Source organism: Syzygium oleosum, unplaced genomic scaffold (assembly GCF_021117445.2).
Source record: "Syzygium oleosum isolate NSW1041296 unplaced genomic scaffold, Sole_v2.1 Sole_v2.23, whole genome shotgun sequence".
Taxonomy (NCBI): Eukaryota; Viridiplantae; Streptophyta; class Magnoliopsida; order Myrtales; family Myrtaceae; genus Syzygium; species Syzygium oleosum.
In genome coordinates this window covers 2,133,687-2,145,542 of record NW_026607507.1, presented here as the reverse complement: position 1 = coordinate 2,145,542, position 11,856 = coordinate 2,133,687, and the positions used below count along the sequence as shown (strand labels likewise).

The 11,856-nt window shown below is 40.4% G+C and overlaps 1 protein-coding gene across 1 annotated transcript; it reads right to left on the bottom strand.

The window, feature by feature from the left end:
* Positions 1 to 2,501: 2,501 nt before the first annotated feature.
* LOC115682804 (protein DETOXIFICATION 41-like) lies at positions 2,502 to 5,585 on the bottom strand. The gene is made up of 8 exons (XM_030607141.2): positions 5,116 to 5,585; positions 3,989 to 4,533; positions 3,824 to 3,910; positions 3,682 to 3,738; positions 3,281 to 3,519; positions 3,063 to 3,181; positions 2,878 to 2,964; positions 2,502 to 2,795 (listed from the first exon to the last, which is right to left on the bottom strand). Exons 1-8 carry the CDS (start codon positions 5,422 to 5,424, stop codon positions 2,724 to 2,726), a joined length of 1,515 nt encoding a protein of 504 aa, XP_030463001.1. The 5' UTR covers positions 5,425 to 5,585; the 3' UTR covers positions 2,502 to 2,723.
* Between the last annotated feature and the right edge of the window lie 6,271 nt (positions 5,586 to 11,856).

Below are 11,856 nucleotides of genomic sequence, written 5' to 3'. Positions count from 1 at the left end.
GGTGGGGGCAGTGGCGAGCAGCGAGGGCGAGTGATAAAAAGAGTTGTTTTTTTTTATTCCAGAAATAAAATAGTTAAAAAAAAATTTACTTCTCATTTCTATTCTAAACTGATTTCCAGGCTAAAAATTTATCCCGGAAATAAAAAAATGAAATTACGTTGCCAAACGGATTTATCTTCCAAAGTAGTTCCCGAGAACATAATAATAGAAAAATAGGAAACAAAATGGTTACATTCGCGCCCTTATATGCCGAATGGTTCATGAATTTTTAATCTAATGTGTAATGTCGTCCCTTAATTTATAATTTGTTCAAAGTAGTCCATGAACTATTTATAAATGTTCAATTTGGTCAATAAACTACATGGAAAATGTTAAATATAATTCTTAAGGTAATTCAAGTTAACGAGATTCATTGATATGGCTCACAATCTATTAAGTTTGAATGGTAGACAATAAGAAAAAGTTACACGTGAATCATCCAAGTAAGATATTCATATAAAATTGGGCTATAATAATTAACGTCGTCAAATAATGATAGTCATGTTAACAGCCTAGTTTTCTTTTCTGCCTTTTTAAAGTAGATGGATAAAAAGATGGACATGTTGACTCATCATTTTAAAAATTCAACTTAGCATATAATAATCCATGCCCTTAAATAATGTCTAATTTGTCATTTGAGCAAACGGAATGACTACATTAAACATTTACTAATAGTTAAAGGGACCACATTGAATAATTAAAAATTCAGGGATGACGTTGAACATTAGACTAAAGTTAAAAGACCATTTGAGTCATTTTTTCAATGTAAATCGACTTTTTTGATGTGGGGGTTGACTTGTTGATGGGATGACGTTGTTAGTTCATGGGAAACTTGTTCAAAAAGTTCTAAACCTATTACACTTTTGTCAATTTAGTCTTAAACTTGCAAATTGAATCCTAAACTTTTTCATATTTTGTCAATTAAATCCATTCGGCCGATTTTAATTGGAGACTACTGATGTGGATGTCGATAGCGCCACGTAGGAGGCCAACGCTGACGTTGACAAATTTTTTTTAAAAATTATTTGTTTATAATTTTATATTTCTTTTCTTTTTTCTTTTTCTTTCTTTCTTTTCCTTTTTTTTTCCTACCAAGTCGGGCGAGGGCCACGACTCTCACTCGCGACTAGCAAGAGCTTTGCGGTCGGCGAGGGTCAGTGGGGCCTTGCCCTATGACCTGCGAGAGTCGCCCAGCCCTCATGGGGCTTGGAGTAAAAAGGAAAAAGAAAGAAAGAAAAAAATTATAATAAATTCAAAAATTTTCAAAATATTATAAAAAATATCTATGTTAGCGCCGGTTGTGCCACGTAAGACGATTAGCGGCCACGTCAGCAATTTCCGGCTAAAATTAGCCGGATGGACTTAATTGGTAAAACGTGAAAATGTTTAGGATTTAATTGGAAAAATTGAAAGATTTGACATTGAATTGATCAAAATACCATAGATTTATGACATTTTGGACAATTTTCCATGAACTAACAACGTCCGTCCACCAACAAGTGGACTTCCCATTGATGTTACCGATCTAATGTTCCTTTCAATTGCTTCAGGAACGAAGGTGCTAAAATTGGTGAGGAAGTTCATCTTTGCATCTTGTATTGTTAGCTCGTTAGATTACATCCTTGCTTTAAGCTGAGGAACACAGTGTTGGATATTCCACTCATGCGTGATCAGCTAATGTCCTTGCGAGATTAGCCGTCAAAGCGACGAACAAATCTGATTACGTCATTCTTATTGAAACTATCTATTCCATAGTTGCTTTAATTGTGTTCACAATCTTGTAATTTCTTCAAGCAACAGAGCATCGGCTTCCTTGGCAAAGGTAACAATGGGACTGCAGAAAAGCGAACCGAATATTCGAGCCCACTGATGACAGCACGAAGGAAGGAAGTGTTGGTTTCTAATCTGCAGATGGGTGTGGGCGACAGTTCAGGTTCGACGCAGACAATCTCTTCAGCTCGTGAAAAGGATGTGCGCAGGAATTCGACTGCTTATCAATGGATGAACCAGCTCAGTAAGTGCATTAACCAAATTTTCTAGCCGGACTATTGATTTTTTTGCGCATTTGCGGTCAATCCTTTAGCATCTCATCGTTTGGATACTTTTAGATATGATTGTGAAACTTATTCATTTCTTTCTGTAAGAGTAATTTCATCCTATTGGATTGGAATTATGTTTCGGGTGCTCGACACTCTCTAAATAGCGCATCGAAAAGACTGGTTTCTCTCTTATGGCATCGATTTTTCATCATCTAGTAGGAGTCTGCACATGCCGCCTGCCCTGAATCATTTGCTTTTGAATTTTTCCCCATTCTGCACAAGTGAACAATAAAAATGTCCAGATCAAATGCAGTATGTAGTGAACAAGCGTTCCTGGGTTTCATCTAGTGAAAGCACGGTGACGAGCGAATGGAGTATTCATCAGCATTCCTCAGGCCTATATCCTGATTTCCGCAATGCGGATGATTGAAATATGTGAAGGCTCTTTATCACAGACGTTGCCGGTTACAAGAAAATGGTTCCCTTCCCTCTTCAAAATCTGGGCTCATATATACACGATAAGAGAAAAATGATAAAGAAAAGCCTATCAAGATATTTCACCTATCTATTCTCTCACATTGTGAGAAAAATGCAGGACCTGCAATCTAAATGCTGGAAACCGAATGGAGATTAAATAAGCAACCGTTATACATCATCAACCAGGTCTAATGTCTCCACATTCGCCGAACTCTTCAAGCGAGTAGCAGCCTTTTCGACCTGAGACAAACAGAGAATTAGGTATCAGAGTCCATGTCTGACATGAAACCAGATGAGATGAACAATTCAGAACTACAGCTACCTCAGCAGTCCAATTTGTTCTAGCAGTCAATATGATGAGGGCTGCTGTTTGTAGAAGAACCCCAACAATCATTCCCCACCAGATACCCTGAAATGAAGAGCACTTGTCATGAGTACGTGTGTGTATATGAGAGAGAGAGAGAGAGAGAGAGAGAGAGAGAGAGAGAGAGAGAGAGTCAATTTTACCGCCGCTCCTAAGCTAGTTTTGAAACCAAGAACGCATCCGATGGGGAGACCAATTATATAGTAAGTGGCTAGATTGATGTAGGCCACCACGGCTTGCCACCCGCTTCCAATTGCCACACCTGCAAATCAAGTGCAATAGCAGTTAAAAACCATTTACATAATGAGGGATCATCGACCGCTTCACTAACAGCTATTACAGCATTCACAGCAATAGTTACCTGAGAGTATGGGCTGAATTCCATTGAGGAAAACAGAGATGGCCAACAGAGGAGTTATCGCAGAAACTGCTTCGATAACTTCAGTATCGCTCGTGAAGAGTTTGCTCAATCCTACCTTGAATATCAGGACAATTGCTGAGAACACTATACTAATGAGAATGCTGGTTCCAGTCACCACCAAGACCGAAAACTTTGCCACACTAGGATGACCTGCCCCAAGCTCATTGCTTACACGGACACTGCAGTGAACAGCCGAATTCATTAGCAAGCCGACATAATTACCGTAACTTGATACCACGATGCACTGTTATATTGCTTATTGTTGCAAAGAGTGCAAATGTGATGGTCATAATTGTGGCAAGTGCATCTCCATATTATTACTACTATTTGGAGTGACAAACCTGGCGGCTGCAGCTAGCCCTAGCATAAATTGCATGTCCCAGTTCAAGTAGTTCATACTGAAAGCGAAAAGCGTCATCGAGTCAAGAAAAAAGCAAATTTGGATGACCACGACAAAGGAAGAAACAGTTTTGCCAGCATTACCAAATGGATATGGAGTCCAATGATACGGTGGGATCAGGGAGGAGACCTGAAATGAGCACAAGACCTTGGAAGTACCATATTTCCAAGCTACATGAAGAAGAAAAAAACGTCAGGTCATGGTGGATCAAGACTTAATGAACATGGTGACCAGTCCTACACACGTACCAAAGCATGATGGCAGAAGCCACAGTGAGCTTGAAGTAAGGCCAGATTCCCTGGAATGCTTTCATTGACAGGCCGGTCCAGGTCTCTTTACAAGAAGGGCTCAGGATGATGTAAAGCCCGTTTACAATGACGAGGAGCCACCAGGAGAAGCTCAAGGTCAGAGCTGCCCCCAGGAGGCCGTAGTCCAACACATAGACAACAATCCATGTGAGAAGGATGTGCAAGAGGAATACCCCAACAGACATGTAAGCCAGAGGGTTTACTATGTTCTGTGCCTGGAGGAACCTCTGCATTGGACACGCGATTGCGAACGCATACAGCTGGAGGATTAGGCCCCTCGCGAAAATCTGGCCTTGCTCGGCGATGCTCTCCGATTGGCCAATAGCTGTGAGTGCCGCACCAGAGAACCAGTACAAGAATGTGAGCAGGAAAGCCGCTCCGATGTGCAGGACTATGGCTCTTTGGCAAATGATGCCCATCGAGGCGTACTTCTTCGCACCATAGGCTTGGCCACAGACGGTTTGCACGGCACTAGCCATTCCCAACTGTCCATTGGAATCACAAACAAACCTGGGTAAGTGTTCTGTAAATGGGAGAGCTTATTGCCCATACTCATTTGGATATGTACTTAACCGATCACATTTAGGACTCATCTAAAGCCAATGAACAGAACATAGACGAGGCTGAGAGACCATGGTCAAGATTTTTACTGAATTAAGCAATCGTAAGTGGGCTTGGCACTAGGCCTATTTTGTCACTACATTCCGTGAACGAGTCTAACTCGATAACTTCTCGGCAACTCTCCGCCTGATATACGCACAATTGTTTACTATATTTACGGCGTCGAATCATAACCATCTATCGACTTTCCCAAAGGAGGCATGGAAGGGGCAGAGCAGTACAAAATGGTGTACATGCCAGATGTGCAGGAAAAAGAGTTTGATCCAGCATCATCATCCTAGTACATAACCCAAGAACAAACAAAAAGATTTTGACTTCTGATTGTCGCCGACTAAAGAATTGGAACTCGAATCGCGATATCGTGAGCAGACATGGATTTCCATCACTGTAACTCCGGTACGTAAACCGCCACAAGTTAAAAGAATGAAAGGACACATATACATTACCATGATCCCGTAGGCAAGGCCTTGAATGCCCACGCTGGCAATGGAAGCCCCCGCAAGCTCCAGCGCACCCAAGTGCCCAGTGAACATGAGGGTCACAAAGCTGAGCATGTAGTTGAAGATGGACGTCACAATGGACGAGCCCGAGAGCAGCCATAGCAGCCTCGACTCCCATGCCACGAGGCGCGGCCACCACCGGAGCGCGACGGGGCGGTGCTCGAGGAACTCCTCGATCGCCACCGACGACAGGTCCGGTATCCGGCTGTGAGAGTCGAGCCCGAGCAACAATGGCTGATACTCCGCCGACCCCATGTCCCTCTGTTTTTGTGTTCCTTAGACCCGATTTAGGCGATGCTAATGGACAATTCAGCGGACCACAAGCGCACACACAAGCCTCAAGCTAGAGTGTCCTATGTGAGCGCTCGAGTTTAAGGAGTGAGAGTGTGCGAGCGATAAGAGTAGTAGTTATCAAGGAACAGAGTTTTAACTTTGTAACTACCATTCCAGTTCCTGGAGAAGCAGACCAAGCAGCTTAGGGTGTTAGGTTTTATTGCACTCGGTATTTGCGTTTGCATGTGGGTGTCTGAGAGGAGAATGTTGGGGATTGTGTTAGATAAATCTAACACCCCACGAGGTCAACCTAACACCACGGTCGGGATTTTCAAACGGACCTTGAATTCATACAATATTACTGAAGGACAGAAATTTTTTTGCTATCTAATATGGGTTTCATTAAAGAATTATGACGTTGATATTTGTTTCTTGATGGAACTTTCTCAGGGCAGATGATTCCTGCCCGTGCCGGTAAGCTGTCCAGATCAGATATGATTAATGTACTTAATTTTTAAACTATTCCTAGAATTTAGGGTAGTCTGTGATCACACGGGTTTAATGTACTCAACTGTTTTTGCTCATGGAAGACCCTAAAAATCTGTCAAAAGAAATTCTCAATAAATTCGTACGAACAGAGAATATCAAAATTTCCATCATACCTCGTTCCTTACACTTTCGGATCAATTTATTTGTTCAATTTTTTTTTCGAACGCAAAGCGTGTGCGCTTTTGCTAGTACGATTGAAGGGTCCTTCGCAAAAAAAAAAAAAACATAGAAGAAAAGAAGAGAAAGACGATTTCTGTTGGATGAAGTGCGGAGCAAATCTCACGGGGTCCTCGCAACCCAAAGTCAAGAGGAGTGAATCCAACATTTTCATAGCATTCATGGAGCTACTAACGTAGCTAGGGTTTTAAAAAGTTTTCTGACGATGAATTAACAACAACCATTGTTAATTACAATGTTTTCAGACGATGAATTAACAACAACTATTGCTAGCGTGGGAAGGACGTAGTTTAGCAAAGATTCTGCCCCGTTTCTTGATTTGAAAAACAAGGTTTTAACTTTTGAGGTCGATGGTTCTTGTCAATTCGACCGACTCCATTGAAGGTGAGGAAGGACAGGAGTGTTCGTTTTTCAAGGGGGGTTAGGTCAAAGCACGTGCAAAGCTAACCTCCATCTTGGCACTGGTGTACCACTTTCTTGATTTAGCGTCGACCCACCACCATGCTGCAGATAAAAATCTGCATTAGGGCATGAAGTGGTAGCTTTCTAGGGCATCCCGTCCAACCAAACATGTCGATGCATGCCACCACCACAAGTTTGAGAGTTCGATAAACTATGATTTGAAAGAGGACTTTGGTTTCAAACTCATGGATGGGAAGTCTCGTCTCTCTCTATCTAGTATCTACCTACACGTGAAACCCAACTTCTTGGCGGGAGACATCAACTCATAGCATGCGAGTAACCCTTTGTTTGACCACCATCATTTTTTTTTCTATTTTTAGTTGGATCCGGAGTAAGTCGCCCGTCGCGACACCCGTGTTCGATCTTGTGAAAGAACCCCCAAAGAACGCTGATTAAACATATTCTTTTTTATCATGATTATTTCTGCTTGTCAAGTAAACGACAGAAAAATCTCATTTATGGTATCTTGTTGGTCTCTTCAAGTCACGATGGATGACTAATTGGCGCATGCGCAACACATAAATGATGATACTTGCAAAAGGCAAATTCAGTGAGCAGCGCTTGTCATCTTCATCTGTTTATTTCACTACATCCTTTTTCTGAAAGTGATGTGGGATAGGAGTGTATCTACAAAATTTTGCATTTTGTTTCTCATTTTCTTGTTGAACTTTTGGATTTTGCCTTGTCGAGCCCAGACACCATGTAATCTCACTACTTATTCTTTATGGAACCGAGAAAAATGTAACAAATAAGTTACCCCTCTTAGTAAAACTAACCGACGGTCAGTCTCCATGCATCCTCATCCATTCCCCTCCACTACCAAAATCACTACTCACTTTCTCTCTTGAGGGTACTCCGAATTTAATTTTTTTTTATCTTTATAAATATCTATTCAACTTCTATTTTTATTTAGTGATCAAGTGGTGTTTGGATCAGTTTTTCTGCCACTCAATTAGTTCACCTCTCCAAGCAATTTTAAGGGAGCACACCCCCCACCCCCCCCGATTGGGTTGGGAATTCAGGATTGGAAAACTAACATAGATGGTCCAATGTTTGTCCTTATTTTAAATTTGTTCCATATGATCCCAGAACTATTGGTAATGTATTCATCATATTTGTTCAAACTACAAATCAGATGTTATTTGATGATGTTGATTATTCTATACTGAGTTGGGTTTTTAAAAATGACGAGTTAGCAAGTCTATCTTTTTATCCATCTATTTTGAAAAAAGACAAAAACAAATTAATGACTTCAAATATCCTACGTGGAAATTTCTTCTCCTCATTTGAGATGAATATGTTACGTAGATAATCCATATATAGCTTTTTTTTAGTCCACCATTCAATCATAACGAATTGAAAGTCACGTCAGTAGATTCTGTTAACTTGAATTAATGAAATGACGACATTAAATAATTTCATACAATTTAAAGACTAAATTAAACATTTACTAATATTTTATGAATCATATTGAACAAATTAAAAGTGCAGAGAAGGCATTGCACATTGAACCAAACTTCAAGGGCCATTTGTGTCATTTTCCCTTTAGGATTTTAAATTTAAAGTACTGCAACAAGATTTGAACCCAAGACCATAAGGAAAGAAGCAAACTTCCAACCGTTTAGGCCAACACTTAGTTAATCATGCCTATTCAACTTCGCACACAGGTGGTACATGCATAATACAAGTGTAAATAAAGGGAACAATGATTCTTCTTACTATTATAGATTGATCAAATTTCAAAATAGTATTTTTTCAACATCATCATATTTTCAAATAATATTGATTTTCATTGCAATTAAAATATTGTTAAATAATTTGGGTTACTTTATGTTAATATAGTATGTCTTATACTTTATCATTATCACAATATAATAGTAACCTAAAGTACATAATCCATAAGTAACTATATTACATATTAATAGCTGTTCATAAATAATCATCTGTACATTAGTAAAACCATTATATTGTTTGCGATTTATCGACCACACTGATATCATTTCCAAGAGATTGACATGTTGATATATTCGTGACACTCGTATAAAGTTATAATAGTTACAGATGTTGGCAATAACTATTTACATATTATAAGAAGTTCATCCATAAACAATTATACATTAGTATTTTCATCATAATGTTGTTTAAGTCACAAACTACATTTGTAAAGTTAATAATATACAAATTCTTTTGCTCGTTGGTGAATTCACCATGGTATACTAAACAAACTTGTAATTCGTTAATAATAGGGATGGTAATTTGCTAATCACGGTTACAAAATTTCAAAAAAACTGGTTTCTCACTAACTTATTGAGATGTCGGGGTGAATTCTTCTCAGCATTGGTAGTTTACCAACCACAAGTGTAGATGTTAAAGGAGTTGGTAACTTACTAATTTATTTAGACGTCGGTAAACTCGTCATGAATTTGTATTTTGCAGGCTACGCACTTGTAAAATCTGAAAGGAGTTTGATACTTTGCTAATTTATTTGAAATGTCAATAGATCCTCTATAGTGTCGGTGGTTACCGACCACACTCATAAAATTTCAACGAAGTTAGTAATTCACTAATTTCACGAAAATGTCGGTAAATTCCTGATAAGGTTGGTATTTTACCTAAATTGAAAAAAAAAAAATTTGTTAAGTTTCCTCGACTCATCCCATATACACCGACGCTGACGGGCCTACTTAAACATGCCTCTGTTCTTCAGAGCACGAAAGCTAACAGTCATTGCATGGAGCTCGTTTTCAAGGACCATTCTTGACGAGCAAGCTATTGCAGCAGAGCTAGTCGAGGACCACTCGCATGCGGTGCAGTTATTCTACGAGTCTGCGCGCGGTTTATGTATGGTGTCACGAGGAGGGGGACTCAGGGGGCCTTAGGAGGATCAAGGAAGCCACCTCTTCGACCAAATTTCCAAGATCGCCCAGTTGGGTCGATCAGCCCGGGTTGAAGAAGCCATTTTAGCGTCTTCTCCGATATGACCCGGAAGAACGCTGTGACGTTTGACTCCGGGATCTCTGTTTATGCCGACGACGGGAGGTTCCGCGATGCGCGGAAGCTGCTCGACGGAATGCTGCTTCGGAACTTGGTTTCTTGGAACACTGTGATTCCTGGGTACCTGCGTAATGATCGGATCGAGGAAGCTTATCGGTTGTTTGAGAAAATGTGTAGAAGGAGATGTCATTCGTGGGCTTTGATTACAACGTGCTTTATGCAGAGTGGGCAGCTTGAGAGCGCAAGGAAGCTTTTTGATTTGGTAAGATGTAGTTTTATGGAATGCCATGATAGCGGGTTATGCAAAGAAGGGCAAAATCGCCGTAGCTGAGCTACTTTTTCATGAGATGCCGGCTAAGAATTTTGTTACATGAAATTCAGTGCTTGCTGGGTTTTCAAAGAATCATAAAGGGCGATTGGCATTACAAATTTTTGATGAAATGGTGGACCGAGACATTGTGTCATGGAATTTAATCCTAGATAAATTTGTTCAGCTGGGTGACATAGACTCTGCTTGGGACTTCTTTAGAAGGATTCCAGACCCCGGTGACTATTTTGTGTGGGTTGATGCCAAATGGAAGGTTTCCTGGAGGCCAAGAGACTCTTTGACGAGATGCCTGTTGGAGAAAGATACGATTTTATCTTTAATCTTGATTTGAATTGATTCAATTAAGGATACTCAGAGATAAAGTACGAAAGTGTAATCGCTGTAATTTGCTTATTCTTTCCTTTTAATGCCTAGTAGGAATGCAGTTTCATGGAACGCAATGATTGCAGGGCATATTACTAACTGTCAAATGGACGATGCCATCAGCATGTTTATGGAAATGCCAGAAAGGGATTTCGTGTCATGGACTACTGTGATAAATGGATATATTCGAATTGGTAATCTTGATGAAGCAAGAAACCTTTTGGAACAAATTCTTAAAAAACATTGCAGCCCAAACAACAATGATAAGCGGCAACAGCAATGGCATATGGATGTGTGGAAAATCAGAGAATGGATGAAGCTAGGCAACTAGTCCATCGGATTGAAATTTGTGATGTTGTTTGTTGGAATACCATGTTTGCAAGATATGTTCAAGTTGGAAGGATGGACAAAGACTTAGACCTGTTCAATCAAATGTCAAAGAAAGATGCAGTAACATGGAATACTATGATTGCGGGTTATGCTCAAGCTTGACAAAGGATAGTGCAGTTGCAATGTTTAGGGAGATGAAAGAGAAAAACATAGTTTCATGGAATTCTTTAATAACAGGCTTCCTTCAAACTGTTAATATTTGGATACTCTGAATATTTGGATACTCTGATGAGTTTCTTGTGCATGTACAAAACGGGAATCATGTTAATATTTAGGGAGATGAAAGAGGGCTGGACCCTCGCCGGCCCTAGCTTGTGGCCGGTCGCTAGGGGCCGGGGGCCGGCGATCGGCCACAGGCTAGGGCCGATGAGGGCGGTCCTCACCCAGGCCGCTAGCCGCCCTTGCCGGATCTAGTGAGGGCGGCGGCGAGGGTCGCAACGCCCTCGCCGGCCCTGGCCTGTGGTCGGTCGCCAGCGCCGGCGACCTGGCCATGGGCCAAGGAAGGGGAAGAAGAAGGAAAAAAAAAGAAAAAAAAAGGAAAAATAAAAAGAAAAAATATTAAAAAATTCAAAATATTATTAATAAAAAGAAATTTTGTATAGTTACTAAACGAATTTATGTTCTTTTTCTATTTCAAGAATAGAAAAGTGGACAATTACCAAACGCCTTCAAATGTTTATAAATTGTTTCCGAGAATGGAATAAAAAAAAATTATTTCTGAGCAGAAATTATTTCCGGGAATAGAATGGTTACGAAACACACTCCAAACGCAGCCTAAATGCGGACATATGCTGTATGCTCAACCCACGTTCGACACTACGGACAAATGGTCGCGGAAATGAAGCTGTTGCGCTCTTCAAACAGATGCTTCTGAAAGGGTTTACTCTCGATGAGGTAACCTTCATCAGAGTTTTGTCTGCTTGTAGTCATGGTGGCCCGATTGGTCAGAGAACAAAATACTTCAGAAAAATGACGGAAGTGTACGCCATCAAACCTCTAGCTGAACACTATTCTTGGATGGTGGATTGTCCTCTAAAGCAGGAAAATTTGAAGAATCATTTGAAATTGCTAACGACACAGACTAAAGAAAATGCTGAATTGTGGGTGCGCTGCTTGGACCTTGTGGGATGCACCAGAATCTAACACTTGCC

Coding starts and splice junctions, on each gene's coding strand:
- LOC115682804 (XM_030607141.2), bottom strand. CDS start 5,424: ATGGGGTCGGCGGAGTATCAGCCATTGTTGCTCGGGCTCGACTCTCAC. Junction 3,520..3,681: donor GGGCTAGCTGCAGCCGCCAG/GTTTGTCACTCC, acceptor TGTTCACTGCAG/TGTCCGTGTAAGCAATGAGC. Junction 3,182..3,280: donor AATTCAGCCCATACTCTCAG/GTAACTATTGCT, acceptor CTTGATTTGCAG/GTGTGGCAATTGGAAGCGGG.